Raw genomic sequence first — 26832 nt, forward strand, 5'->3', positions numbered from 1 at the left:
AAAGTTTCTGAACTGCTTCTGCAAGTGTGGTCTGGGAACGGTAACATCATTATCTAGGAGTTTGTTTTAAATGCAGATTCCTGGGTCCCAACTAGAACTACTGAATCAGAATCTGTTGGGAGGAGGGTCCAGCAATCTGTTTTGAAAAGCCCTGCAGCTGATTCTGATGCTTGCCAACATGCAGGAAGCACTGGACTATACCATCTTGTTATTAGACAACTATGCAGGAAAATAGCTATGTTATCAGACTGTATTCAAAGGCCCTGAAGCCTAAATATTTGCTGATTCTGATGCTTGCTAAAGTTCAAGAAGCACTGGGCTATACCATCTTGTTATTAGACAACTATGCAGGAAAATAGCTGTGTTATCAGACTGTATTCAAAGGCCCTGAAACCTAAATATTTGCTGATTCTGATGCTTGCTAAAGTGCAAGAAGCACTGGGCTATACCATCTTGTTATTAGACAACTATGCAGGAAAATAGCTATGTTATCAGGGCCTGTATTCAAAGGCCCTGAAGCCTAAATATTTTAAAATATTTCTTACAGCTGGACATGGTAGCTAGCTCACACCTATAATCCCAGCACTTTGGGAGGCCAAGGTGGAAGGATCACTTGAACCCAGGAGTTGAAGACAAGCCTGGGCAACATATCAAGACCCTCTTTAAAAAAAAAAAAAAAAAGCCAGGCACAGAGGCTCTCATGCCTGTAATCCCAGCACTTTGGGAGGCCACGGTGGGCAGATCATGAGGTCAGGAGATCGAGACCAGCTTGGTCAACATGGTGAAACCCTGTCTCTACTAAAAATACAAACATTAGCTATGTGCCTGGTAATCCCAGCTACTGGGGGGGCTGAGGCAGGAGAATGGCTTGAACTCAAGAGGCAGAGGTTGCAGTGAGCCGAGATTGTGCCACTGCACTCAGCCTGAGTGACAGAGCAAGACTCTGTCTCAAAAACAAACAAACAAACAAAAAACCCACAAAAAACAGCTGGGCGTGGTGGCTCACACCTGTAATCCCAGAACTTTGGGAGGCCAAGGTGGGCGGATCACCTGAGGTCGGGAGTTTGAGACCAGCCTGACCAACATGGAAAAACCCCATCTCTACTAAAAAAAATACAAAATTAGTGGGGCGTGGTGGCGCATGCCTGTAATCCCAGCTACTCGGGAGGCTGAGGCAGGAGAATTGCTTGAACCTGGGAGGCGGAGGTTGTGGTAAGCTGAGATTGCACTATTGCACTCCAGCCTGGGGAACAAGAGTGAAACTCCATCCCAAAAACCAAAACAAAAACTCCACAAAAAAAAAACAGAAAACTGTAATTCAATAGGTAATGCTGTGTTCCAATAATTTTTTTTTTTTTTTGAGACGGAGTCTCGCTCTGTCACCCAGGCTAGAGTGCAGTGGCGCGATCTCCGCTCACTGCAAGCTCTGCCTCCCAGGTTCATGCCATTCTCCTGCCTCAGCCTCCTGAGTAGCTGGGACTACAGGCGCCTGCCACCATGCCCGGCTAATTTTTTTGTATTTTTAGTAGAGAAGGGGTTTCACCATGTTAGCCAGGATGGTCTCGATCTCCTGACCTCATGATCCACCCGCCTCGGCCTCCCAAAGTGCTGGGATTACAGGCGTGAGCCACAGCACCCGGCCAAGACAAATCTTTTAAAAACAGACACATATAGTTAGTGAAGAGACTTAACAAGACCATGATCTTACCATAATATTTTATATTGAATCTAACATGTTACATTTTTTTCCAAATGCTTTTCTTGCCTAACAAAAATGGGGGTGTAACCCCATCGCAAGAAAAGACCCATACAGGTGAAACCCCATCTCTACTAAAATACAAAAAATTAACTGGGAGTGGTGGCACGTGCCTGTAGTCCCAGCTACTTGAGAGGCTGAGGCAGGGGAATCGGTTGAACCTGGGAGGCGGAGGTTGCACTGAGCTGAGATCACACCACTGCACTCAAGCCTGGCAACAGAGCGAGACTTCATCTCAAAAGAAAAAGAAAAAAGAAGACCCATACAATTCTGATGTCCCTGTGCTAATTTTATGCATGGGATGCTATACTTGCCCTAGTTCATTTCCCAAGGAAATTAGCACTTACAACCCACTCCTCTGATTTTACCAAAACAACAAAGAATTATACACACACACACATACACACACACAGTCATGTACCTTTACATTCAAAACATTTTATGAGGGATAAAAAATAGTCTTTTTCTATCAGTATGTTCACACTTCCTGGCCTGTCACTGGGAAGCTGTAAGATGTCCTTCAATAAGATCCTGAACACGCGACAGAATAATCTCATTAGAGCTGCTGCAATTTTCTGGACCATATGGTGGGTCTATAGTCAGGACCCCAGCCACACAGAGAGTCCTTGGAGAATCTCCCTGTTCAGTGATGGGGATGTGGTTCTTCTCAAGCCATTTCTTTAGGCTGTTCTTTCTCTCTTCCAGATCCTCTGGGCTGTATGCTTTGCAGTCTCCAGACGTGAACAAATGCATCAGCTTCTCCCTCACTCTGTGGTCCCCTTCATTCATAGTTTCAACAGTCTGCACAGCATGTCCCATAATTCCGGTCACAGACATGCTGCCATCTTCAAGGAAGTTCACAAGGACGATACTTTGGAGGAAAAGTAAGTTTAGAGGCATCATCAACCCAACTAGGTCACTAAAATAATAGATGACACTCTACTCTGTTTGAAATTAATCCTGTCACCAATGAATGCTTCCATTTATTCAACAAACATTCACTAAGGATCCTAAATATGTAAACTTTTTGCCCAGCCTACAGCCAATCATTGTGGGATACAATTAAAGGATTAAACAAGAGTTATGAATGCCTTAAAAGTGTATTAGAAAAGAAGGCAGGGTAGCCAGGCGCGGTGGCTCACACCTGTAATCCCAGCACTTTGGGAGGCCGAGGCGGGTGGATCACGAGGTCAGGAGTTCAAGACCAACCTCTGGCCAAGATGGTGAAACCCAATCCCTACTAAAAATACAAATACTAGCTGGGCATGGTGGCAGGCACCTGTAATCACAGCTACTTGGGAGGCAGAGGCAGAGAATTGCTTGAACTTCGGAGGCGGAGGTTGCAGTGAGCCGAGATCGTGCCACTGCACTCCAGCATGAGCAAGACTCTGTTGTGGGAAAAAAAAAAAAAAAAAAGAAGGCAGGGTAGACTTAACTTTTAGAGTTAAAAAAACAATAACTAGGCTGAGCACAGTGGCTCACGCCTGTAATCCCAGCACTTTGGGAGGATAAGGCGGGCAAATCACTTGAGGTAAGGAGTTCAAGGCCAGCCTGGCCAATATGGTGAAACCCTGTCTCTACTAAAAATACAAAAATTAGCCAGGTGTGGTAGCACACGTCTGTAATCCCAGCTATTCAGGAGGCTGAGGCAGGAGAATCACTTGAATCCGGGAGGCAGAGGTTGCAGTGAGCCGAAATCGAGCCATTGAACTCCAGCCTGGGCAACAGAGCAAGGCTCCATCTCAAAAAAAAAAAAAGGCCAGGTGAGGTGGCTCACGCCTATAAACCCCAGCACTTTGGGAGGTCAGGTGTGCGGATCACAAGGTCAGGAAATGGAGACCGTCCTGGCTAACACGGTGAAACTCCATCTCTACTAAAAATACATGCCTGTAATCCCAGCTACTTAGGAGCCTGAGGCAGGAGAATCACTTGAACTGGGGAGGTAGAGGTTGCAGTGAGCTGAGATCATGCCACTGCACTCCAGCCTGGGCAACACAGCAAGACTCCATCTCAAAAAAAAAAAGTTTTTGTGGTTACATTTATTTAAAGTCCTTATCTTTTTTTTTTTTTGAGACAGAGTCTTGCTCTGTTGCCCAGGCTGGAGTGCAATGGCGCAATCTCGGCTCACGGCAAGCTCTGCCTCCCAACTTCATGCCATTCTCCTGCCCCAGCCTCCCGAGTAGCTCGGACTACAGGCGCCTGCCACCAAGCCCGGCTAATTTTTTTTGTCTTTTTAGTAGAGACAGGGTTTCACCGTGTTAGCCAGGATGGTCTCAATCTCCTGACCTCGTGATCCGCCCACCTCAGCCTCCCAAAGTGCTGGGATTACAGGCGTGAGCCACCGTGCCCAGCCTTAAAGTCCTTTTCTTTTAAGAGATATAGTGAAGTATTTATAAACAAAATTATAGGCTGGGGACGGTGGCTGAAGCTTATAATCCTAGCACTTTGGGAGGCCAAGGTGGGCAGATCACCTGAGGTCAGGAGTTCGAGACCAGCCTGGCCAACATAGCAAAACCCTGTCTCTACTAAAAATACAAAAAATTAGTGGGGCATGTTGGCACATTTGTGTAACCCCAGCTACTGGGGAGACTGAGGCACAAGAATCACTTGAACCTGGGAGGCAGAAGTTGCAGTGAGCCAAGATCGTAACTGCACCACTCTAGCCTGGGCAACAGAGTGAGACTTCATCCAAAAAAAAAAAAAAAAAAAAAATATATATATATATATATATATATATATATATATAGTAGGCATAATTTCTATGCCCAATTTCTATGAAGTTGCCTGGTCTGATAAGGTAATCCATAGTCAGACCAGCATTTATATTCAAAGGCAGTTAAGTTCTCATATGCAGGCCGGGTACAGTGACTCAGCCTGTAATGCCAGCACTCTGTGAGGCTAAGGCGGGCAGATCCTTGGAGCTCAGGAGTTTGAGACCAACCTGGGCAACATGGCAAAGCCCTGTCTCCACAAAAAATACAAAAATTAGCCAGACGTGGTGGCAAATGCTTGTAGTCCCAGCTACTCGTGAGGCTAAGGCAAGAGAATCGCTTGAACCTGCGAGGCAGAGGTTACAGAGAGCCGAGATCTCGCCACTGCATTCCAGCCTGGGTGACAGTAGAACCCTGTCTCAAACAAACCAAAAATTCTTATATGAAAATATTAATAATTAGCTTTTCATTTATCTGCTTTCTTAGTTTGTCTATAACATACAGGCAGCACAAAGGGGTGTCAAGATTTCAGGCAAGTAGGATGCATACTCACTTGGCAGAGACTGGGTCTGTAGTTAAAACCCATCCTTTATACTCATTCTTCTCACTGGCTGTCACTCGGACCTCTTTGTAAATGTAATCTTGCCATTCTAAGGGGCCTTTCTTCATCCATTCACTCATGATTGCCACTTGGCTAGATCTGAAACAACCACCAGTGCTGGTTAATAATATATGTTCCACTTAAGCAAATGTCTTATCCCTAATCTCCATCCTATCCTAGAGACAGAGAACATCTGTGATTTGCCTCAAGTTCGTAATAAGTTACTTAATACAATTAAATATTAATGCATGTACTGATAGGAACTGATACTATAGTTGGGGAAAAGAACACGTGTAAAGGCTGCTTGAGAATTTTTATCAGGAAAAGGAAAATAGTTAATATGTACCATTCCGCCTAAAGCAGAGGGGTCACCGATTTGCCGGGGTGCAGTCTGAGGAAATTCATCTGGCACAGATCTATTCCGATCCACAACCACATTCCAAATCGCTTTCACTCTGGCCTGCAGATGATGCTCAAACCCTTCAACTCTGCTTTTCCTTCCATCGATCAAAGGAGTTCGCCCCACTCCTCAACTGAAGCAGAGAACTCTCCGATATCGACTCACGCGCTCTCTGGCTCTGTGTCTCCGCTGGATCCCGCCATCGAGAGGCACCCCCGATTTATGACAATTGCCCCTTAAAATTTGTTTGAAGGATGCACAAACGAGGGGGCAGCGGCTACAGCTCTAGAGCTTAGATTTCTGGTCCTGTCCTGCAGCCACACAATACCTAAGACTGTACTCAAAACCAAGTGGTACTTAACGTTTAACCCTGACAAACGAGAAAAATACCAGTTAAAAAACTCCTCGCAACACTGGGTACTCAGCAACCATGCTTTGAAGAAGGATCGTTGAGCGGAGCCCGCCTGAGACCAGCATGCTTTGCACCGATCGTCACTTCCTTCCCCCAGAATCCTCTGTTTTGTAGTCCTACTTGGAGGTCTGAGAGTCGCGGGGTGCAGGTTGCGGACAGGGGCTAAGATTCTTCTGTAATAATAATAATAATGAGCCGCCATGTCCTCTAGGGCTATCCTCCATTGCCACGACGGAAAGTTCAAATAATCTCTTTTTTTCTTTAAAGAGGAAAAAGCTGCCGGGCGGGGTGGCTCACGCCTGTAATCCCAGCACTTTGGGATACCGAGGCGGGTGGATCAGGAGTTCGAGACCCGTCAGGAGTTCGAGACCAGCCTGGCCAACATGGTGAAACCCCGTCTGTACTAAAAATACCAAAAATTAGCCGGGCCTAGTGGCGGGTGCCTGTAATCCCAGCTACTCAGGAGGCTGAGACAGGAGAATCGCTTGAACCCGGGAGGCAAGGTTGCAGTGAGCCGAGATCGCACCATTGCACTCTAGCCTAGGCAACAAGAGCGAAACTCTGTCTCAAAAAAATTAAAAATAAAAATAAAGAGAAAAAAGCTCGTGCCATGTCCTCAATGATTGTAGACTTGGAAATGCACTTTTGCCTTTGAATCAAAGCACATGAACCCTCAGAGTAAATCCTAAAGCTCTAGGAATGTGAGGTGAACGTGCCGTGGAGAAGAGCGATAGGGCTGCTACAGGAAAGGGGTCCTGATCCAGACCCCAGGAGAGAGTTGTTGGATCTTGCGCAAGAAAGAATTCAGAGCGAGTCCTCAGTGCAAAGCAAAAGCAAGTTTATTAAGAAAGTAAAGTGGTGAAAGAACAGCTGCTTCATAGACAGAGTAGGATGTTCCCAAAAGTAAGAGAAAAGTTTCCACCCTAGATACAATAGTCCTACGTATGAGGAGATGCGCTCTGCCACAAGGGTTTATGATAAAGGATTAATTTTCTTAATTACTATATTTTTCAAGCATCAATATTATTATCTTTAAAGCAAAATTAGGAATGCCTTTGTTCTCCAGATATTGGGATATCTGAACACTCCCAAGTCTGGGTCTGTTTAGTAAACTTTTTTTTTTTTTGAGACAGAGTCTCACACTGTCACCCAGCTGGAGTGCAATGGTGCGATTGAGGCTCACTGGAACCTCCACCTCCCGGGTTCAAGCAATTCTCGTGCCTCAGCCTCCCTAGTGGCTAGGATTACAGGCATGCACCACCACATCTGGCTAATTTTTTTTTTTTTTTTTTTTTTTTTTTTACATCTGGCTAATTTTTGCATTTTCTGTAGAGATGGGTTTTTGCAACTTTGGCCAGACTGGTCTCAAACTCCTGACCTCAAGTGATCCGCCCGCCTCAGCTTTCCAAAATGCTGGAATTACAGGTGTGAGCCACCGCGCCCGGCGGTAAACGTTATTAATTTGTTCCCTTAACCGTAAACATCTAGAGGCTGGGAATGCCTAACTTTCTGAGAATGCAGCCCAGCAAGTCCCAGCTTCATTTTCCTAGCCCTCACTCAAAATGGAGTCACCCGGTTCCAATGCCTCTGACACGGCCAAGGTATTTCTTGTTTGCTTGGCTTGTGTAGGCAATTAAAATGCCTGCTCCTTTGGGATGTGCCCTCAATACAATCTTGAGAAAGTTGCAGAAGCTGGAAAGAAATAAACCAAACTGGGTTGAATTTTATCTAGCAGATCACTGTCTATAAACTCCTCCAGTGGAAAAGTGCAAAAGACTTGCTTCTGCTACGGATTTCTGGTCACACACTTAAATGGCTTCTGGCATAATCCAGAATCTTTTTTAGGACTGAAAAATGGTACAAGGTGGTAAACGCTGAATTCCTGGAAATGTAAAAACCAAGGGAGATTTACAAAAACCGAATGAAAACACTATTAAACAAAGGTGTAGAAAACATCAAAAATTAATGTTTTCCCTTACTCCTTGAGATTTAGGTTCCATATAATCTTCAAAGTATATTTTCTTATTGTCATCATTTGAATAATCTTTCCCATAGCCTTTATTCATTGCATGACTGGCTGATTATATTAATGTAGTTTTAGTGGATTCTTAGATATTGCTGGTTAAAGCCCTCTGTAAATCTACAAAGAGCTCATATAAGTGCTGATTGTTATCACAGTGTGAAGGAAAACACTTGAACTCGTAAAAATTCAGTCCAAAAGAGTTACAACCAACATGTGACAAACTGTTCATTTTCTTTTTCTTTTTTCTTTTTTTTTTTTTTTTGAGACGGAGTCTCGCTCTATCGCCAGGCTGGAGTGCAATGGCACAATCTCAGCTCACTGCAACCTCCGCCTCCCAGGTTCAAGCGATTCTCCTGCCTCAGCCTCCTGACTAGCTGAGAACTACAGGCGTCTGTCACCACGCCCAGCTAATTTTTGTATTTTTTTAGTAGAGACGGGGTTTCACCATGTTGGCCAGGATGGTCTCGATCTCTTGACCTTGTGATCCGCCTGCCTCAGCGTCCCAAAATGCTGGGATTACAGGCGTGAGCCACCGTGCCCCACCAAGAAATTGTACATTTTCATTTTAAGCTATATTCTATACTCCAGAATGAAAGACTTTGGCCTTTGTGCATGTGTGTGTGTGTGTGTGTGTGTGTGTGTGTGTGTGTGTTCTACAAGTAGAAACTGGTGTCAAGGTAAGCTTCAGTTACTCCCCATCCTTTTTTTGTTTTGTTTTTGGTTTTGGTTTTGAGACAGGGTCTCATTCTTTCTCCCAGGGTGAAGTGCAGTGCAAGGATCATGATTCACTGCAGACTGGATTTCCTGGGCTCAAGTGATCCTCGTGTCCCAGCTTCCAGAGTAACAGGGACTACAGGCGTGTGACACCATGCCCTCCCTGCTAATGTTTGTTTGTTTGTTTTAATTTTTGGTAGAGACAAGGTCTTGCCATGTTGCCGAATATGGTCTCTGACTCCTGAGCTCAAGCAATCCTCCTGCCTCGGCCTTGCAAAGTGCTGGGATTACAGGCATGAGTCATCCTGCCTGGCCAGTTACCCTTTTTAAGGTGATGAGACTGGGGCAATTTCCCTACCTTTTTGCTCCTTTAGCCTCCTAAGTAAAATTCTCAGGAACTGCTGATGCAAATCACTGACTTCTAAGAGACTGTTGCCCAGCCCACTTCCTAATACAAGTTCTCAGAATGGCCCTGTCCTGTAGCTGGTTGTCACTGAGTTCAAATGGTGCCACCTCCTTTCCTAGGTCAGCCCTTACCCTTGGTCCCCCTAGAGCCTCTCTCACTCCAGTTGGTTTCCCTCCCCTCACATTCTCTTCTTTTCTGCTTCTCCTCTATCTCCTTCCAAAGGTTTGCCCGCCTCACCCTCAAACCCACAAACACACACATACCTTTCTCTGCCAAATCCAAAATGACTTATTTTATTTAATTTATTTATTATTGCTATTATTTTATACAGTCTTACTCTGTCACGCAGGCTGGAGTGTAGTGGCGCCACTTGGCTCATTGCAGCCTTGATCTCCCAGGATCAAGCAATCCTCCTGCCTTGGCCTCCCAAGTAGTTGGGACTACAGGAACGCTCCACCATGCCTGGGTAATTTTTTGTAGAGACAGGGTCTCACTGTGTTGCTACACTGGTCTTGAACTCCTGGGCTCAAACAATCTGCCAGTCTTGGCCTCTCAAAGTACTAGGATTACAGGGGTGAGACACAGTACCCGGCCACTTCTTTAACAAACTTCTGTTTGTTAGAACTTGTGCCAGGCACTATTCTAATTACTTTCAAACATTCACTCATTTGGTGAATGAGTAAATAGGCTATAGACAACGGAGAAATTTTGATATATGGAGTGGCATGATTCAGTTAGTATATTAGAAAGGATTAGAATCAGTAAATAAGCTACAGAGAATGGGGAAATTTTGATTTATGGGATGATATGATTAAATTAGCATATTAGAAAGGATGCTGAGAAATTGGATATGGGGAAAATAGTGAAGTATAGAGCAGCTACACCATGAGACATTACGTAAAATATACTTTCCTGCTTAGACTAATAGTATTATGAAAAAGACTCCAGAACAACCATCTCTCTAACAGAAAATCCAGGCCGGGCACGGTGGCTCACGCCTGTAATCCCAACACTTTGGGAGGCCAAGGTGGGAGGATTACAAGGTCAGGAGTTCAAGACCAGACTGATCAATATGATGAAACCCCATCTCTACTAAAAATACAAAAATTAGCCAGGCATGGTGACTTGCGCCTGTAATCCCAGCTACTCAGGAGGCTGATGCGGGAGAATCACTTGAATCTGGGTGGTGGAGGTTGCAGTGAGCTGAGATCACACTACTGCACTCCAGTCTGGGTGACAGAGCGAGACTCCATCTCAAAAAAAAAAAAAAAGAAAAAGGAAGAAAGAAAGAAAAGAAAGAAGGAAAGAAAGAGAAAAAGAAAGAAAGAAAGGAAAGAAAGAAAAAGAAAGAGAAAGAAAGAAGAAAATCCAATTTTAGTTTGGGAGAGGTGGCTTATGACTGCAATCCCAGCACTTTGGAAGGCCGAGGCCAGTGGGTTGCTTGAGGTCAGGAGTTGGAGACCAGCCTGGCCAACATGGTGGAACCCCATCTCTACTAAAAATACAAAAAACTAGCCAGATGTGGTGGTGCGCACCTGTAGTCCCAGCTGCTCAGGAGGCCGAGGAACCAAGAATCGCTTGAACCTGGGAGGCAGAGGTTGCAGTAAGCTGAGATTGTACCACTGCACTCCAGCCTGGGCGACAGGGCGAGACATTGAAAAAAAAGAAAGAACGAAGGAAGGGAGGGAGGGACGGAGGGAGGGAGGAAGGAAGGAAGGAGGGAAGGAAGGAAGTAAGGAAGGATTTACAAACTCAGGGAGGGAGGATTGGTTTCCCTAGCATTAAAGTGAAGGTAAGATTGTTTTCCAAGGATGAAAATGCTTTGGTTGGGTGTGGTGGCTCACTCCTGTAATCCCAGCACTTTAGGAGACTGAGGCGGGAGGATTGCTTGAGATCAGGAATTCGAGACCAGCCTGGCCAACATGGTGAAACCCCATTTCTACTAAAAATACAAAAATGAGCCGGATGTGGTGGTGTGCATCTGTGGTCCCAGCTACTTGGGTGGCTGAGGCAGGAGAATCGCTTGGACCCAGGAAGGGGAGGTTGCAAGGAGCCAAGATCATGCCACTGCACTCCAGCCTGGGTGACAGAGCGAGACTCCATCTCAAAAAAAAAGAAAAGAAAAATCATCTGTTCAATGGAAATGTTAAGGAAAAAAAGAGAAAGAAGGAAAAATTGCTTCAATAGCACTATATCTGTGTTTATGTACAGGAAAGCGACAGTGAGGTACCTTCTCCAAGCTCTAATAAAGTGGCACTAAAAATTAAACTGAATGGACCTGAGCACTTCGCTGGGTGCAGTGGCTCACACCTGTGATCCCAACACTTTGTCAAGACCCTGTCTAAAAGAAAAAACACAGCATACACCAAATTTTGTTAGAAAAGAGATTAAGGGCCGGGCGCAGTGGCCCAGACTGTAATCCCAGCACTTTGAGAGGCCAAGGCGGGTGGATCATCTAAGGTCAGGAGTTGGGGCATGGTGGTGGGCACCTGTAATCCTAGGTACTCGGGAGACTGAGGCAGGAGAATTGCTTGAACCTGGGAGGCGGAGGTTGCAGTGAGCCAAGATCGCACCACTGCACTCCAGCCTGGCAACAGAGCAAGACTCCATCTCAAAAAAAAAGAAAGAAAAGAAGAAGAAAACAACTCTCTCTCTAATGAGAGAGAGAGGACTTCCAAGAGGAAAAGGCCCTCAAGAGCCCTTTGGAATTTTGAAACTTTGAGCTTTGAGAAGTTTCCTACATTGCAGGAAGTGAAAACTTAAATTCATCTTTGCAGAAGGTCTTTGCTTCGTTATGAGAAAGCCACCCTAAAAGATCTTTTAGTTATAGAACTAAAGCAAGTCCTCATCTAACTCCAACGTTGAAACCGCCCCTATAAACTTTATAAGATTAATCAGGGAAGAAGTGAGGGGAAGAAACAAAAGTAAAACAAGTTTGCAGCACATTCAGCGTTAATCCTGAGGTCAGCTTGCTCCCTGACCTGCTTCCTCATGGTTGTTTAGTGCCTATTATCCTAGGATCAGGTAGACCCTGTTAGAAGATTTTAGTTCCCCTTAACTGCTCTGGAGATAACTTGAACATTATTAAAGGGTTTCCCTTTGAGACATGCCTTTAGATCCCACATACTGGTAAAACTCCTATGCCAGCTGATCTGCAGGATCTTGCTGATGCCAGCTGGTCTGAGGGACCTCACAAAAAGCTGATTCACCAACGAATGCAGTTTCCACATCCTGATGACTTCGTCCCCTTTGCCCTGACCAATTGATAAACCCAAATCTCTGGCCCCTTGCCCTACATGATAGCCTTTAAAACCCAAGCCCAAGGCCGGGCATGGTGGCTCACACCTATAATCCCAGCACTCTGGGAGGCTGAGACAGGTGGATCACTTGAGGTCAGGAGTTCGAGACCAGCCTGACCAGCATGGTAAAACCCCATCTCTACTAAAAATACAAAAAATTAGCCAGGCTTGGTGTTGGATGCCTGTAATTCCAGCTACTCGGGAGGCTGAGGCAGGAGAATCTCTTGAACCTGGGAGGCAGAGGTTGCAGTGAGCTGAGATCATGCCATTGCACTCCAGCCTGGGCAACAAAAGCAAAACTCAGTTTCAAAAAAAACAAAAACAAAAAACAAAACCCAAGCTCAGAACTCCTTGGAGAGATGGTTTTGAAAATCTCCTCCCGTCTCCTCATCTCCTCACTCGGCACCCTGCCATCATTAAACTCTCTGCCACATCCCTGCTGTCTCAGTGTAATGGATCTGTTACTGTGCAGTGGGCATACAAACCTGTTGGTCCTATAACAGTGTATTGGGAGAAAACAGTGATATTGCAATTAATCTGAAAGCATCTGCACTAGAGTTAGACTGAACAGCCAAATGAGCTGGTGCATTCATAGTTGTATATAGTTGAGTCATGTTATAATTTGGTTTTAAAGTACCTGTCTAAATGCTGTAGCTCAGTGTTACCTAGATTCCAAATGGATATTTATTAAAATGAAATTACATTCCCCCACCACCACCGCCAAAAAAAATATTGTACATTATAGTGGTTTAAAATTAGAAAACTTTTCTTTTTTGAGAGACTGGGTCTCACGCTGTCACCCAGGCTGGAGTGCAATGGTATAATCATAGCTCACTTGCAGCCTCAAACTCTTGGGCTCAACTGTTCTTCCCACCTCAGCCACTCAAGTAGCTGGGACCACAAGCGTGCACCACTGCGTCCAGTAGAAAACTTTAAAATCAGATTAAGAACTAGAAATCAAGACAACTGTAATTGATTAATTCTAGCTCCCAAAGGCAGCCTCCCAAAGTGCTAGGATTACAGGCATGAGCCACCGTGCCCAGCCTAAAATAAACCTTTTTAAGGCTCATAGTAAGTACTTAAATATCTGTTGATTGATGTGAGATTTCATTTGCTAGGAGAGAGTTCAGTTCAAGTTTTTCTAAAAAGTCCCTGAGAAAAGAATGCACTATTTAGGGTAGATTATGTCTTAATGCACACAGCCTGATTGGATAGACAGGCACTGGCTATAGGTTTCCAAGTTTCCATCTTTTAAACCAGTGAAAGAAAAAAATCCAAGCTTTTTAGTTTGGCTTCAGCACTATCAGTAAACTCCCTAGAGCCTTTCTGCAGCAGAAGATGGGGTGGACCCACTTCCACTGCAGGGACCAGAGTCATGATGGCTTTGATCTGTGACACTAGAAAACCTAGTTTGACCAAAAAGTTGATAAATCTGTGGATATAAATCTGCCCACTGCTCCAGTTGCTCCCATCACCAGAGCACTCAACAGTTGCTCATCCACCCTCAAAAGGAAGGTCAACTATTGCTGGCGATTCTGATCAATGCATTGCCTGAAGTCTAAGATCTGTATCACTGAATTTCAGCGTTTAGAAAGTGGGGCTCTTGGCCGGCCACACTGGCTCACACCTGTAATCTCAGCAATTTGGGGGCCAAGGCAGGCAGATCACTTGAGCTCAGGAGTTCAAGACCAGCCTGGGCAACATGGTGAAACCCCATCCCCTCAAAACATACAAAATTTTGTCTGGGTGTGGAGGCACATGCCTGGAGTCCCAGCTACTCTTGAGGCTGAGGTGGGAGGATTGCTTGAGCCCAGGAGGCAGAGGTTGCAGTGAGCCATGATGGTGCCACTGAACTCCAGCCTGGGCGAGAGCCAGACTCTGTCTCCAAAAAAAAAAAAAGAAAAGAAAAAAAAAGTAAGTGGGGCTCTTATGCTGAATCTCATCAAACAGCTTCTCAGCACAAATCTTTGCCCCTGCCAAGGAAGGAATGTGATAGTAATAAATGGCAATGCAGGGGTAGCAGCAGCTGCCTCCGTTAGAAAATTAATCAGAGCATCTTTGTTTCATGGTTTGAAAAGAAAGGGGCAGTGACAGCAATGCCATTGGCTTCTATTTCTTCTGCATGTTGGGCCAGTTCTTATGATTCTTTCAAGCTCAGTACTCCTATATGAATCACTACCTGATCCAACATTTAGCAGTTTATTATAAACAATATTATAATGGATACATATGAAGAAATGTATATGGGGGGCCAGGCCCAGTGGCTGACACCTATAATCCCAGCACTTTGGGAGGCTGAGGTGGGTGGATCACCTGAGGTCAGGGGTTTAAGACCAGCCTGGCCAACATGGTGAAAGCCCATCTCTACAGAAAATACAAAAATGAGCCGGGTGTGGTGGTGTGTGCCTGTAGTCCCAACTACTTGAGAGACTGAAGCAAGAGAATGACTTGAACCTGAGAGGTGGAGGTTGCAGTGAACCAAGATCGTGCCATTGTACTCCAGCCTAGGCGATAAGAGTGAAACTCGGTCTCAAAAAAAAAAAAAACGAAAGAAAGAAAATGCATATGGGGGATGGGACGTGGAGCGTCTGTGCCCTCCCTGGGTGCACCATCCTCCAGGAATCTCTATGTGTTCAGCTATCTGAAAACGCCACCTAGTACCCTTTTTATTTTATTGTATTTTTCATTTTTTGAGATGGAGTCTTGCTCTGTTGCCCAGGCTGGAATGCAGTGGCACCATCTCAGCTTATTGCAACCTTCGCCTCCCAAGGTTCAAGCGATTCTCCTGCCTCAGCCTCCCAAGTAGCTAGGATTACAGGCGCCCGGCATGACAGCTGGCTAATTTTTTGTATTTTTAGTAGAGACGGAGTTTTGCCATGTTGGCCAAGCTCTTCTCGAACTCCTGACCTCAAGTGATCCGCCTGCCTCGGCCTCCCAAAGTGCTGGGATTACAGGCGTGAGCCGCTGCACCCTACCTACTACCCTTTTTAACTGTGTCCCTTGATACCACTTGGTAGCTTATTGTTATTGATAAATATGTTTTGGCAGCTGCTGAATGTAGCTTGGTTCACTTAACCATTTCCCACAACCTTCTTATGAGGCTTCAAAGCTGAAAATCTTCAGTTTCGCTTGCAGGTAGGACTGGCCATATGAATACATCTAGCCAATGAGATACACATGGAAGTCTCTAAGAAGGCCATCCCTTCTGGAATAAAAAAGGCAATACCTCCTAGGAAGGAGAAAGATCTTTTTGTCCCTTTACCATTCTTCCTTCAGCCTGCCTGGCTTGGACATAAGGCCTAGAGGTGAGGCAGCCTCCTTCCATCATGAGGAGACATTCATGAGAAGGCTTACATGCTAAGTAGAAAGATAAAAGAAAAATCAAAAGATCCATGAACTATCACACCTGAACTACCTACCTTCAGATTTCTTTTGTTTGGGACAAATTAATGCCTGTTTAATCATTGTGTTTTGAGCGTTTCCACCCAAACGAAACCCTTTTCTTTGCTTTTCTTTGAGACAGGGTCTCACTCTGTCGCCCAGGCTGGAGTGCAGTGGTGCAATCTCGGCTCACTGCAACCTCCGCTTCGCTGGTTTAAGTGATTCTCATGCCTCAGTGTCCCCAGTAACTGGGATTACAGGCGAGCACAACCATGTCCGGCTAATTTTTGTATTTTTAGTAGAGATGGAGTTTCACCATGTTGGTCAGGCTGGTCTCAAACTCCTGACCTCAAGTGATCCACCTACCTCGGACTCCCAAAGTGCTGGGATTACAGGCATGAGCCACCGTGCCTGGCCAAACAAAACCCTTTTCTAACTTATCTCCCTAATAAAGCCATCAGGAGAGAAATTATACTTCATATCCTCAGCACTGTTCAGTACCTGCATACAGTAGGCATTCAATACATATGTGTTTAACCAATTAATAAATGTGCTCTTCATTGGAAGAAGTTGAAATACTTTACAAAACACAAAAACATTATCTAGGCAGAGAGTTTCTTGTTTCATAAGTGACCAAAATCAACAGAACAGAAAAAGTAAATTAACAGGTCAAATTTCAGATTGACAAAGCAAGTAACAACAGGACCTTTGCTTTTTCAAAGAAAGTTCCCTCCACTGCAGAACAAAGTAGTAGTAGTAGTAGTAATGATAATAATAAAGGTTTATTAGCTTGATCTTAACATAGCAAAACCACAAGACAGATACTATTATTATCCCTATTTTATAGCCAAGGAATCTGAGATACAGAGGCCCAAGGCCACACACAGCTAGTTAGTGGCAGAACTAGGATACAAATTCAGGTAATCAGGCCAGAACCTGCCCTCTTAACCACTATAACCATACTAATTAAATAATAAAGAATAACTCAAGCACAGTTATTCACTTCAAAGTCTATTTTTAATTTATGAGGAAAATGTTTTTAAAAGTAAACATGGCTAAATCTTGAAATACGAGTTCCTCATCTTGTTTTAGTTGGTTGTTTGGATACCCAAAGTATTAAGGTAGCATGTTTCATTGATGTGTTTTTAGTAAGCTATGCTTTTCTAGCAACTTCTGTTTTTTTTTTTGAGACAGAGTCTCTCTCTGTCGCCCAGGCTGGAGTGCAGTGGCATGATCTCCACTCACTGCAAGCTCTGCCTCCCGGGTTCACACCATTCTCTTGCCTCAGCCTCCCAAGTAGCTGGGACTACAGGTGCCCGCCACCACGCCCGGCTAATTTGTTTGTATTTTTTAGTAGGGACAGTTTCACCGTGTTTGCCAGAATGGTCTCGATCTCCTGATCTTGTGATCCGCCCGCCTCAGCCTCCCAAAGTGCTGGGATTACAGGCGTGAGCCACCATGCCCGGTGCAACTTCTGTTTCAAAGGGTGACTACCAGGAAGACACACTTAGCCAGACTTAATGACCTGGAAATTAGGTCATTTTTCAATCCCTAAGGCAAGTAAAACAATACCAAGCCCCATCCCTACCGCTGCTATTTACTCTCAGATTGACCCACTCACAATGGATAGATGCAATCGGTTTAATTATATTGAAGAGCTGGTCTTATTAAGAATTACACCTTAGGGAGGACAACTAAAGGGAGGGTTACATGGTAACAAAACTCTTCCTCTGACAGCCAGTGCATCTATCCTCTTGGCCTCTCCCAGTTATCTTCAAAGAGTTTATGTGTGTGTAGAATAAGGAGAGGGCTTTCTTTCTATCCTGTGGCAAATTATAAACTCACATTCTGCTTCTTACTAAAAAGGGTAAGAAATACTACTGATCACACAGGGCGGACAAGCCCCTCTGGTATAAAAAGCAAATAAAAATGATTGTGTATAAGGGAAAATCATTCAGAGTCTGTGCCATTCAGTGCATCACTGTTTGGAAACTTGTCTTTTTTTAAATTTTTTAATTCTTCGCTAAGACAGCAGAAGAGGTGATTTATTGTATGCTTGTTTTTTATACTCAGCCACAAGTGAACACAGAAATAGTCCAGAATGTAACAGGTCCAGGGCAAAGAACCATCATGGGCTGTTTTGGTTACAAGCAAGGTGGGTCTCAGAGGTGGTTTCCGTGATCAGATGGTGATGGAAGCTCTAGATCCACTTAGACAGCAGCATGCAGTCCAAAAACTTTTATCAGCATCTCCAGCCTCTGGCATTCCATGTTTCTGGGTACACAAGCTACTGGTTAACTTGGACGTCTGCCTCATCTTTCTTCTTTTGCACTTCAGCCTGTGCATTCACGTCTTCCTCCACTTGGTTCTCATGGCATAGAGGTTTCCAAGAAGATGGCACTAATGCCGAGAGAAAAACAATTAAATAAAAATATGTATAGGGCACTGGGATCCCTAGCATAGTGAGTTGTATACGTTGTCTAGTGAGATGTTAAAAATGTTTTTGAGGTTTTGAAAATGTTCTCTAACATAATTGACAAATTTATAACATAGGAGAGAATTTTTTTAAATGTACATCATTTGCCTTTTCTTTTTCAAGAATGTGCTTCACCTCATTTGCCTCTAAGACATCGCATTTTATAGGTGTGAGAAAGAAAGAGGGAAAAGTCATGGCCTGTTCCTTTCTCGTTACTGATCAGATTCTTGGCAGCCGCCTCTTGGATTTTTTTCCACAAAGATATGATTTTTCTACCTGTTAATTATTTGCTCACTGTAGATATTTCACTTACACTAAACAAAACCACATTTTGTGTTTAAGTCATGTTTTCTTTGGCTATTTGTTCAAGTGCTATGTGAGTCCTAAACTGTAATCGGGCTTCCATGGAATAGTCTTTGTAATTTCTTACGTTGTCTAGGTTTTTTGTTGCTCTGGCATAGTCTCCTTTTAGATAGTGTAAGATTCCCAGTTCATAGTAAGTATATGGCACCAAATAGTGGTCATATTTTAATAATTTCTCCTTTTGAATGACACGATTAAAGTAATACTCAGCCTTTGAATATTTGCCTAAGTGTTTCAGGCATAGGCCTTTCAGTAAATTTAATAAACTTATGTCATCTGTGCCATACTCTTTATGTGGATTTTCTTGTAAAAGATCTTCTCCTTTGTCGATTATTGATAGCCAGCTTGAAATAAGCTCATTGTTTTTGCTCATGACTCGGAAACCACTCCAGGCATAAATGAACTCCAGAAGGGGCTGGGCTGTAAACCAGCCTATTGTAGTACCATAGCGCTGACCCTTCTCTGCAACAAACTTCTCTATTGGCACAGCACTGCCTAAAAATTTAATTTTCAGGCTTTCCACTTTTAAGAAGAGAGAGTTCATATCCTCACTTACTGATTTCACAAAATCGGAAGGAAGTAAAGCCAGGATGATAGCTTTACTGTACATATATATTGCCTTGGACCATCTGCTGTGTTGAGATAGTAGATTGGCATAGTGGTAAGCTTGCCTCCAATCCTGCAGTAAAATGTGGCACCACATGAATTCCCAGTAACAGAGGTGATGAACCTGCTTCCATTCATTCTGAGTAAAAATGCACTCCTGTAATTTTAGCTGTGCATTTTCAAAATCTCCTTTCAACATACTAGAACGTGCATGGAAAAATTTAAATATGACACAGTTCGGAAATTTCTTGAGGTAGACTAGGAAGAGATCCTCCATAGCAGAATTGCAAACCTTTTCAACACCAAAAGCTACATAGATATAATTGTAATAAAACAGTAGAGTCAAAAGACTTAAGATATTATTTATATGCGTTTCAGATGCACTCTCATGAAGCAAAGCCAAGCCCACTTCTCTATCACCAGAATATCCAATAATATTGAGTAGTTTAAGTGTCCTTGGTGGCATAAGTGATAACATCAAATTGAATGCTCCAAGTCCAAATTTTATACCTCCAACCAGGTGTTTGTGGGCTTTGCTTTGGTTGTCAGGTATCTGTGTTAACACTTGTTGACAGTCTTTGTATATTTGGTAACTTAACCCAATACCGATCCCCCTTTTAAGAAAAGCAAGCATGCTTTCATCCTGTATACATGACATAAAGGATTTCAAGATCAAACACTCAGCATAACAGACTTCTGCATGCAATTCCTCTTCTGTGATAGCCGTTATTCCCTGTCTACTTACTAGATGAGACAATGTCATTTTAGTTTTTTTTCGGAAATTATCACAGGTTTTCAAAGCATCCTTTGCAGCCATCATTCCAATCTGTAAATCCTGTGGCTCAAAAGTCAGGATGGCCTTGACAACCATAAGGATACCATACATTAGAGAATGGTACATGCTGTTTTTAGACCATGGATGAATGAGATTTATTGCATCTGAGAATCTGTTATTTAGAAATAAATACAATCCAGTGGTACATTCTTCCAAGGAAGATGGTAGATTCATTGTTGTTGCCACAGGGATACTTTCACAGGCATCTTCAAACTTGTCCTCCTGATTACTTTTTATTTTATTTAGAGTAAGTGACATATTTGTTTCCCCACTTACAGATGAGAAATATCTGAAGTGGAAGTAGAGTAATGTGGTTGTAATGAGGGTAGCTCCTGATCTCCTGATTGAGGTCACTTCTTCCACACAAAGCTCAGACTGAGGTGTTGCTGTTAAAATAGAGGCAAACAAACAACCAGCTGTAAGGTGCAGCATTAGGATATTATCATCTATGTCAGACAAGTGGGGAACAAAAAATAATTTTAGTTACCCAGAAGATGCATTTCTGAAAAGTTCAAATCATTTGGAATGTACTAAACAAAACATGCTTTTTAAAAAATTTCTAAATTTAACTATAGATGAGGAAAAATGCTTTTTTAAAAACACTATAGGCCGAGCGCGGTGGCTCACGCCTGTAATCCCAGCACTTTGGGAAGCCAAAGCGGGCGGATCACCTGAGGTCAGGAGTTCAAGACCAGCCTGGCCAACATGGTGAAACCCCGTCTCTATTAAAAATACAAAAAAAAAAATTAGCCGGGCGTGGTGGCGGGCACCTGTAATCCCAGCTACTCAGGAGGCTGAGGCAGGAGAATCACTTGAACCTGGGAGGTGGAGGTTGCAGTGAGCCGAGATCGTGCCATTGCACTCCAGCCTGGGGGACAAGAGTGAGATTTTGTCTCAAAAAAATAAATAAATAAATAAAAAACTGCAAAGTAAATCCTTTGTAAGCAAAAGAATTCTTTTGTAACCATTCCTCCAACATATCAATTTCATAAGATCAAGCTTTTCTATATTTGTGTTGTAGAACTGTATTGTGATAGCCATAAAATTTCTCTGTGGGAAGGCCTTGGGGGACAAGAATCTGGCCGGAAAAGGGAATGTATTCATGTAGCTCTCTATTTTTCTTTTCTTTTTTTTTTGAGATAGAGTCTTGCCCTGTTGCCTAGGATGAAGTGCAGTGGCGCAATCTCGGCTCACTACAACGTCTGCCTCACAAATTCAGGAGATCCTCCCACCTCATCCTCTCAAATAGCTGGGACTATAGGCATGCACCACCACACCCAGCTACCTTTTTTTTTTTTTTTTTGGATTTTTTGTAGAGATGAAGTTTTGCCGTGTTGCCCAGGCTAGTCTCGAATTCCTGGGCTCAAGTGATCCACATGCATCTGCCTCCCAAAATGTTGGGATTACAGTCGTGAGCCACTGCGCCTGGCCTAAAGCTAACCTTTAATGAAATGAAACGTTATGGTCAGTTATATAGAACTTTGGACATGGAGAGAGTTGTGTAAACCTAGAAAGATTTCCTAGCATTGTTTCTGTTAGAAAAAAGAAATTCAGACTTGGTGCGGTGGCTCACGCCTCTAATCCCAGCACTTTGGGGAAGCCGAGATGGGCAGATCATGAAGTCAGGAGTTTGAGACCAGCCTGGCCAACATGGCAAAACCCTGTCTCTACTAAAAACACAAAAATTAACCGGGCATGGTGGCGGGTGCCTCTAATCCCAGCTACTCGGGAGGCTGAGGCAGAAGAGTCTCTTGAACCCGGGAGGCGGAGGTTGCAGTGAGCCAAGATTATGCCATTGCACTCCAGCCTGGACAACAAGAGCAAGACTCCGTCTCAAAAAAAAAAAAAAGAAAGAAAAAGAAATTCAAATGTTAATAGTTGTTATCACAGCATTAATATAGTATTTGGTAGGAAATCTTTTTTTTCTACTAGGAGTCATTTAATACCTGGAAACTGGGGTGGGAGTGGGTACAATGGAAGGCCAATTACAAATAGCAAGCTGGGATTACAGGCATGAGCCACCGCACCTGGCCTTAACCTAGCTTTTAAAAGGTTAGTGATTACTGTTGCTAACAACCTGAAACATAACTGAATCTTCAGTGTAAAAACAAGCATTTATCAGGCCAGGCACAGCCAATTAGCTTGCTGCAAGAGCAAAACTCCATCTCAAAAGAAATAAAAATAAAATAAATAAATAAAAGCTGACAGGCTCAGTTCTGAGTGGAAAAGCCATGTAGCCAATTAGAAGGGAATTTTTTTTTCTCCTTTTATTTATTTTTTTGAAACGGAGTCTCGCTCTATCACCCAGGCTGGAGTGCAGTGACACGATCTCAGCTCACTGCAACCTCTGCCTCCCATGTTGAAACGATTCTCCTGCCTCAGCCTCCCGAGTAGCTGGGATTACAGGTGCATGCCACCATACCTGGCTAATTTTTGTATTATTAGTAGAGGCAGGGTTTCACCATGTTGGCTAGGCTAGTCTCAAACTCCTGACCTCAAGTGGTCCATCCTCCTTGGCCTCCCAAAGTGCTGGGATTACAGGAGAGAGCCACCACCTCTCGCCAAATTTTTGTGTTTTTAGTAGAGACAGGGTTTCACCATATTGGCCAGGCTGGTCTCGAACTCCTGACCTCAGGTGATCCACCTACCTCCACTTCCCAAAGTGCTGGCATTATAGGTATGAGACACTGCACCCAGTCCTATTTTTTTTAATTTGACATTTTTATTTTTCTTTTCTTTTATGTATAGAGATGAAGTATTTCTATGTTGCCTGGGCTAGTCTCAAACTCAAGTGAGTTGAAGCTTGAGTTCAAGCCTGGGCTCAAGCAATCCTCTGACCTAGGCCTCCCAAAGTGCTGGGATTACAGGCATGAGGCACTGCACCCAGCCTGTATTTTTAAACGTTTGTCTTCTGATTATGTTTCTTGTATCTGTCTTCACCACTGATTACCACTGGCACTTAGTCATTAAACTAAATTATGCTGGGAGTAGTAGGTCACGCCTGTAATACCAGCATTTTGAGAGGTAGAGGTAGAGGCGTGCTGAGGTAGGAGGATCATTTGATCCCAGGAATTCAAGACCAGCTTGGGCAACATGGCGAAACCCTGTCTCTACAAAAAAATACAAAAATTAGCTGGATATGGTGGGGCATGCCTGTGTCCCAGTTACTCTAGAGGCTAAGGTGGGAGGATCACCTGAGCCTGGGGAGGTCAAGGCCACAGTGACCTGTGTGGGTGATAGAGTGAAACAAAGAAATAAAAAAGAACAAGAACAAGAACAAGAACAAGAACCTAGGCCAGGCACCATGGCTCGCCGGGCCCAGTGGCTCACGCCTGTAATTCTAGCACTCTGGGAGGCTGAGGCGGGTGGATCACCTGAGATCAGGAGTTGAGGTAAGGAATGTGGTGGTACACGCCTGTAGTCCCAGCTACTTGGGAAACTGAGGCACAAGAATCGCTTGAACCTGGGAAGCAGAGGTTGCAGTGAGCTGAGATTGCGCCATTCACACTCCAGTCTGAGCAACAGAGTGATACTCTGTCTCAAAAAAAAAGAAACAACCTAAATTAACATTTACCAGATCGTTATGATTATTTTCAATATACATATACTATAACAAATTTAAGATAAAGTAATCATTTAACTGTTAATACTACAAAAGTCAGAAAAATATACCAGTGAATACAAAGGACTGATGTCCTTAAAGTAGAAAGAGTTCCTATGAATCAGTAAGCTAGAACATACACCCCAGCAGAAAAAAATCAGCAAAGGACATAAACAAATTGCCAATAAGCATAATGTTCAACCTCACTGTAAATCAACAAAATACAAATTAAAAAATATAAGATTCTTTTTGTTGTTATTGTCTCAGGAGTCTCTCTCTGTCATCCAGGCTGGAGTGCAGTGGCACAATCTTTGCTCACTGCAACCTCTGCCTTCCAGGTTCAAGCGATTCTCCTGTCTCAGCCTCCCGAGCAGCTGGGATTACAGGTGCGTGCCAGCATGCCCGGCTAATATTTGTGTTTTTAGTGGAGACGGGCTTTCACCATGTTTACCAAGGCTGGTCTCGAACTCCTGACCTTGTGATCTGCCCACCTTGGCCTCCCAAAGTGCTGGGATTACAGGTGTGAGCCACCATGCCCGGCCAAAAAGATCCTTTTTTTTTTTTTTTTTTTTAGACAGAGACTCGCTCTGTCGCCCAGGCTGGAGTGCAGTGGCACAATCTCAGCTTACTACAAATTTTGCCTCCTGGGTTCACGCCATTCTCCTGCCTCAGCCTCTTGAGTAGCTGGGACTACAGGCTCCCGCCACTACGTCCAGCGAATTTTTGTATTTTTAGTAGAGACAGGGTTTCACCACGTTAGCCAGGATGGTCTCGATCTCCTGACCTCATGATCCACCTGCCTCAGCCTCCCAAAGTGCTGGGATTTCAGGCGTGAGCTACCATGCCTGGCCCAAAAATCCATTTTTAAAATCAAATCTGGCAGATTAAAAAATTAACATCCAGTATTAAGGAAGGTACTGAGAATCAAATACCATTGCAGACTTGTTGTTTTTCACTTCAGCATTACCTATAACATAAAACATGAAAGCAATCTAAACTTCTTACAAGAGAAGATTCCTAATTAATGGAATACTATGCAAACAAAACGTTGTAGAAGAATATTTAATGACTTAGAAAATTGTTTATGGCACAATGCATTATATTAGTTGGGGTTCTCCAGGGAAACAAAACCAGTAGGATATCTATATCTATATCATCTATCTATCTATCGAGATTTAGTGTAAGGAATTGGCTCATGTAATTATAGAAGTGAAATAGTTTGAGTTTGCAAATCTATCAAAAAATAAAATGTCAATAAGCTGCAGGACTTTTAAAGAAAACAGACAGTCACAAATAGTGACTGGGAAGGTATAAAACTGAATGTGATTTTTATTTATTTTTTTTTGAGACAGGGTCTTGCTGTCTCGCCCAGGCTGGAGTGCAATATCATGATAGCTCACTGTAATCTCTGCCTCCCGGGCTTAAGCCATTCTCCTGCCTCAGCCTCCCAAATAGCCGGGGTTACAGCTGCATGCCACCATGCCTGGCTAATTTTTGTATTTTTAGTAGAGATGGGGTTTCACCATGTTGGCCAGACTGGTCTCAAACTCCTGACCTCAGATGATCCACCTGCCTCTGCTTCCCAAAGTGCTGGGATTACAGGTGTGAGCCACCGCACCCAGTCTTGAATGTGATTTTTTAAAAAAGATTCATGGGGCCGGGCGTGGTGGCTCACGCCTGTAATCCCAGCACTTTGGGATGGTGAGGAGGGCAGATTAGAAGGTCAGGAGTTCAAGACCAGCCTGACCAACATGGTGAAACCTGTCTCTACTAAAAATACAAAAAATTAGCCAGGCGTGGTGGCGTGGGCCTGTAATCCCAGCTACTCAGGAGGCTGAGGCAGAAGCATAGCTTGAATCAGAGTGGCGGAGGTTGCATGCCATTGGACTCTAGCCTGGGCAACAGAGCAAGACTCCATCTCAAAAAAAAAAAAAAAAGAGGCCGGGCGCAGTGGCTCACTTGTGTAATCCCAGCACTTTGGGAGACCAAAGTGGGCCTGGGCCTAGGAGTTCCAGACCAGCCTGGTCAGCATAGTGAGATTCCCTTCCCCATCTCCCCCACCCCCACCATCTCTACAAAAAAATAAAAAGCCAGGAGTGCTGTTGCATGCCTGTAGATCCAGTTAATCAGAAGCTGAGGTGGGAGGATCCCTTGGGCCTGCAAGTTCCAGGCTGCATGAGTTGAGATCACACTCCAGCCTGGATCAGGGAGAGAGACCCTGTCTTAAAAACAAACAAACAAACAAACAAAAACCCACCCCACTGTTTCCTAGAATTATTCCGTCTGATTATGTACCATGGAAGGTTGTTCACTGTTGTTTTTGGCTTTGTTTTTTAATTGTTTTGTGGAGATGGGGTTCTTATCATGTTACCCAGGCTGCTCTTGAACTGGACTCAAGAAATCCTCCTGCTTTGGCCTCCCAAGTGCTGGGATTGCAGGTGTGAACCACCAGCCAAATAGGCTCAGTCTATTGTATTTTTATGCACAAATACCTTTATTCCTTCTTTAGAAAAACAGCCCCTGGGCCGGGCACGGTGGCTCACACCTGTAATCCCAGCACTTTGGGAGGCCAAGTCAGGCGGATCACCTGAGGTCGGGAGTTCGAGACCAGCCTGACCAACATGGAAAAACCCCGTCTCTACTAAAAATACAAAATTAGCTGGCTGTGGTGGCACCTGCCTGTAATCCCAGCTACTCAGGAGGCCGAGGCAGGAGAATCGCTTGAACCCAGGAGGCGGAGGTTGCAATAAGCTGCAATTGCACCATTGCACTCCAGCCTGGGCAACAAGAGTGAAACTCTGTCTCAAACATAAATAAATAAATAAATAAATAATAAATAATAAAATTATTAAAAAAAAATAATACAGACAGGGTCTTGCCATGTTGCCCAGGCTGCGTTCAAACTCCTGAGCTCAAGCGATCCACCCACCTCTGCCTCCTGAGTGTTGGGATTACAGGCATGAGCCACCTTACCCGGCCGTTTCATAATACAATGTAACATTCCTCAGAAAACCTCACCATTACCTAGATTGTTTTACACACCTAAACCATCCATTTAGGTAATATTTGTATCAGTGGGGCATTCCTACATCACATTATTCCTTTTCCTAGTTTCACTCTTGAAGTTGGTCAAAGCACTGCAGTTCTTTAACTATTGCTCTCTCTAACCTCTCATCTTTTAGTACTGATGGTTGTCCTGTACTTGGCTAATGAGAAATTAATTTCTTAATACAGTATGAAAGAATTAT

The 26832-nt window shown here is 43.8% G+C and overlaps 1 protein-coding gene and 1 pseudogene across 8 annotated transcripts in view; both read right to left on the reverse strand.

The window, feature by feature from the left end:
- Positions 1-2178: 2178 nt before the first annotated feature.
- The window catches only part of GEMIN6 (gem nuclear organelle associated protein 6), a 28307-nt gene continuing 3653 nt past the window's right edge, over positions 2179-26832 (reverse strand). For 2 of the 8 annotated variants that reach the window (XM_054547644.1, XM_054547647.1), the window contains exons 2-4: positions 23358-23446; positions 19099-20369; positions 16875-18103 (exon numbers count right to left, since the gene is read on the reverse strand). In XM_054547644.1, coding sequence (XP_054403619.1) covers positions 18050-18103; positions 19099-20369; positions 23358-23446 — 1414 coding nt within the window. In that variant the 3' untranslated portion in view covers positions 16875-18049. Of the gene's footprint in view, positions 2628-5020; positions 5168-5414; positions 5972-16874; positions 18104-19098; positions 20370-23357; positions 23518-26832 lie in introns of those variants that run through there. The other 6 variants (XM_054547649.2, XM_054547650.2, XM_002812102.4 and 3 more) reach the window with 5 other exon arrangements.
- LOC134759703 (N-acetylneuraminate lyase-like) lies at positions 13512-14513 on the reverse strand (annotated as a pseudogene).

This window comes from Pongo abelii, chromosome 12 (assembly GCF_028885655.2).
Source record: "Pongo abelii isolate AG06213 chromosome 12, NHGRI_mPonAbe1-v2.0_pri, whole genome shotgun sequence".
NCBI lineage: Eukaryota > Metazoa > Chordata > Mammalia > Primates > Hominidae > Pongo > Pongo abelii.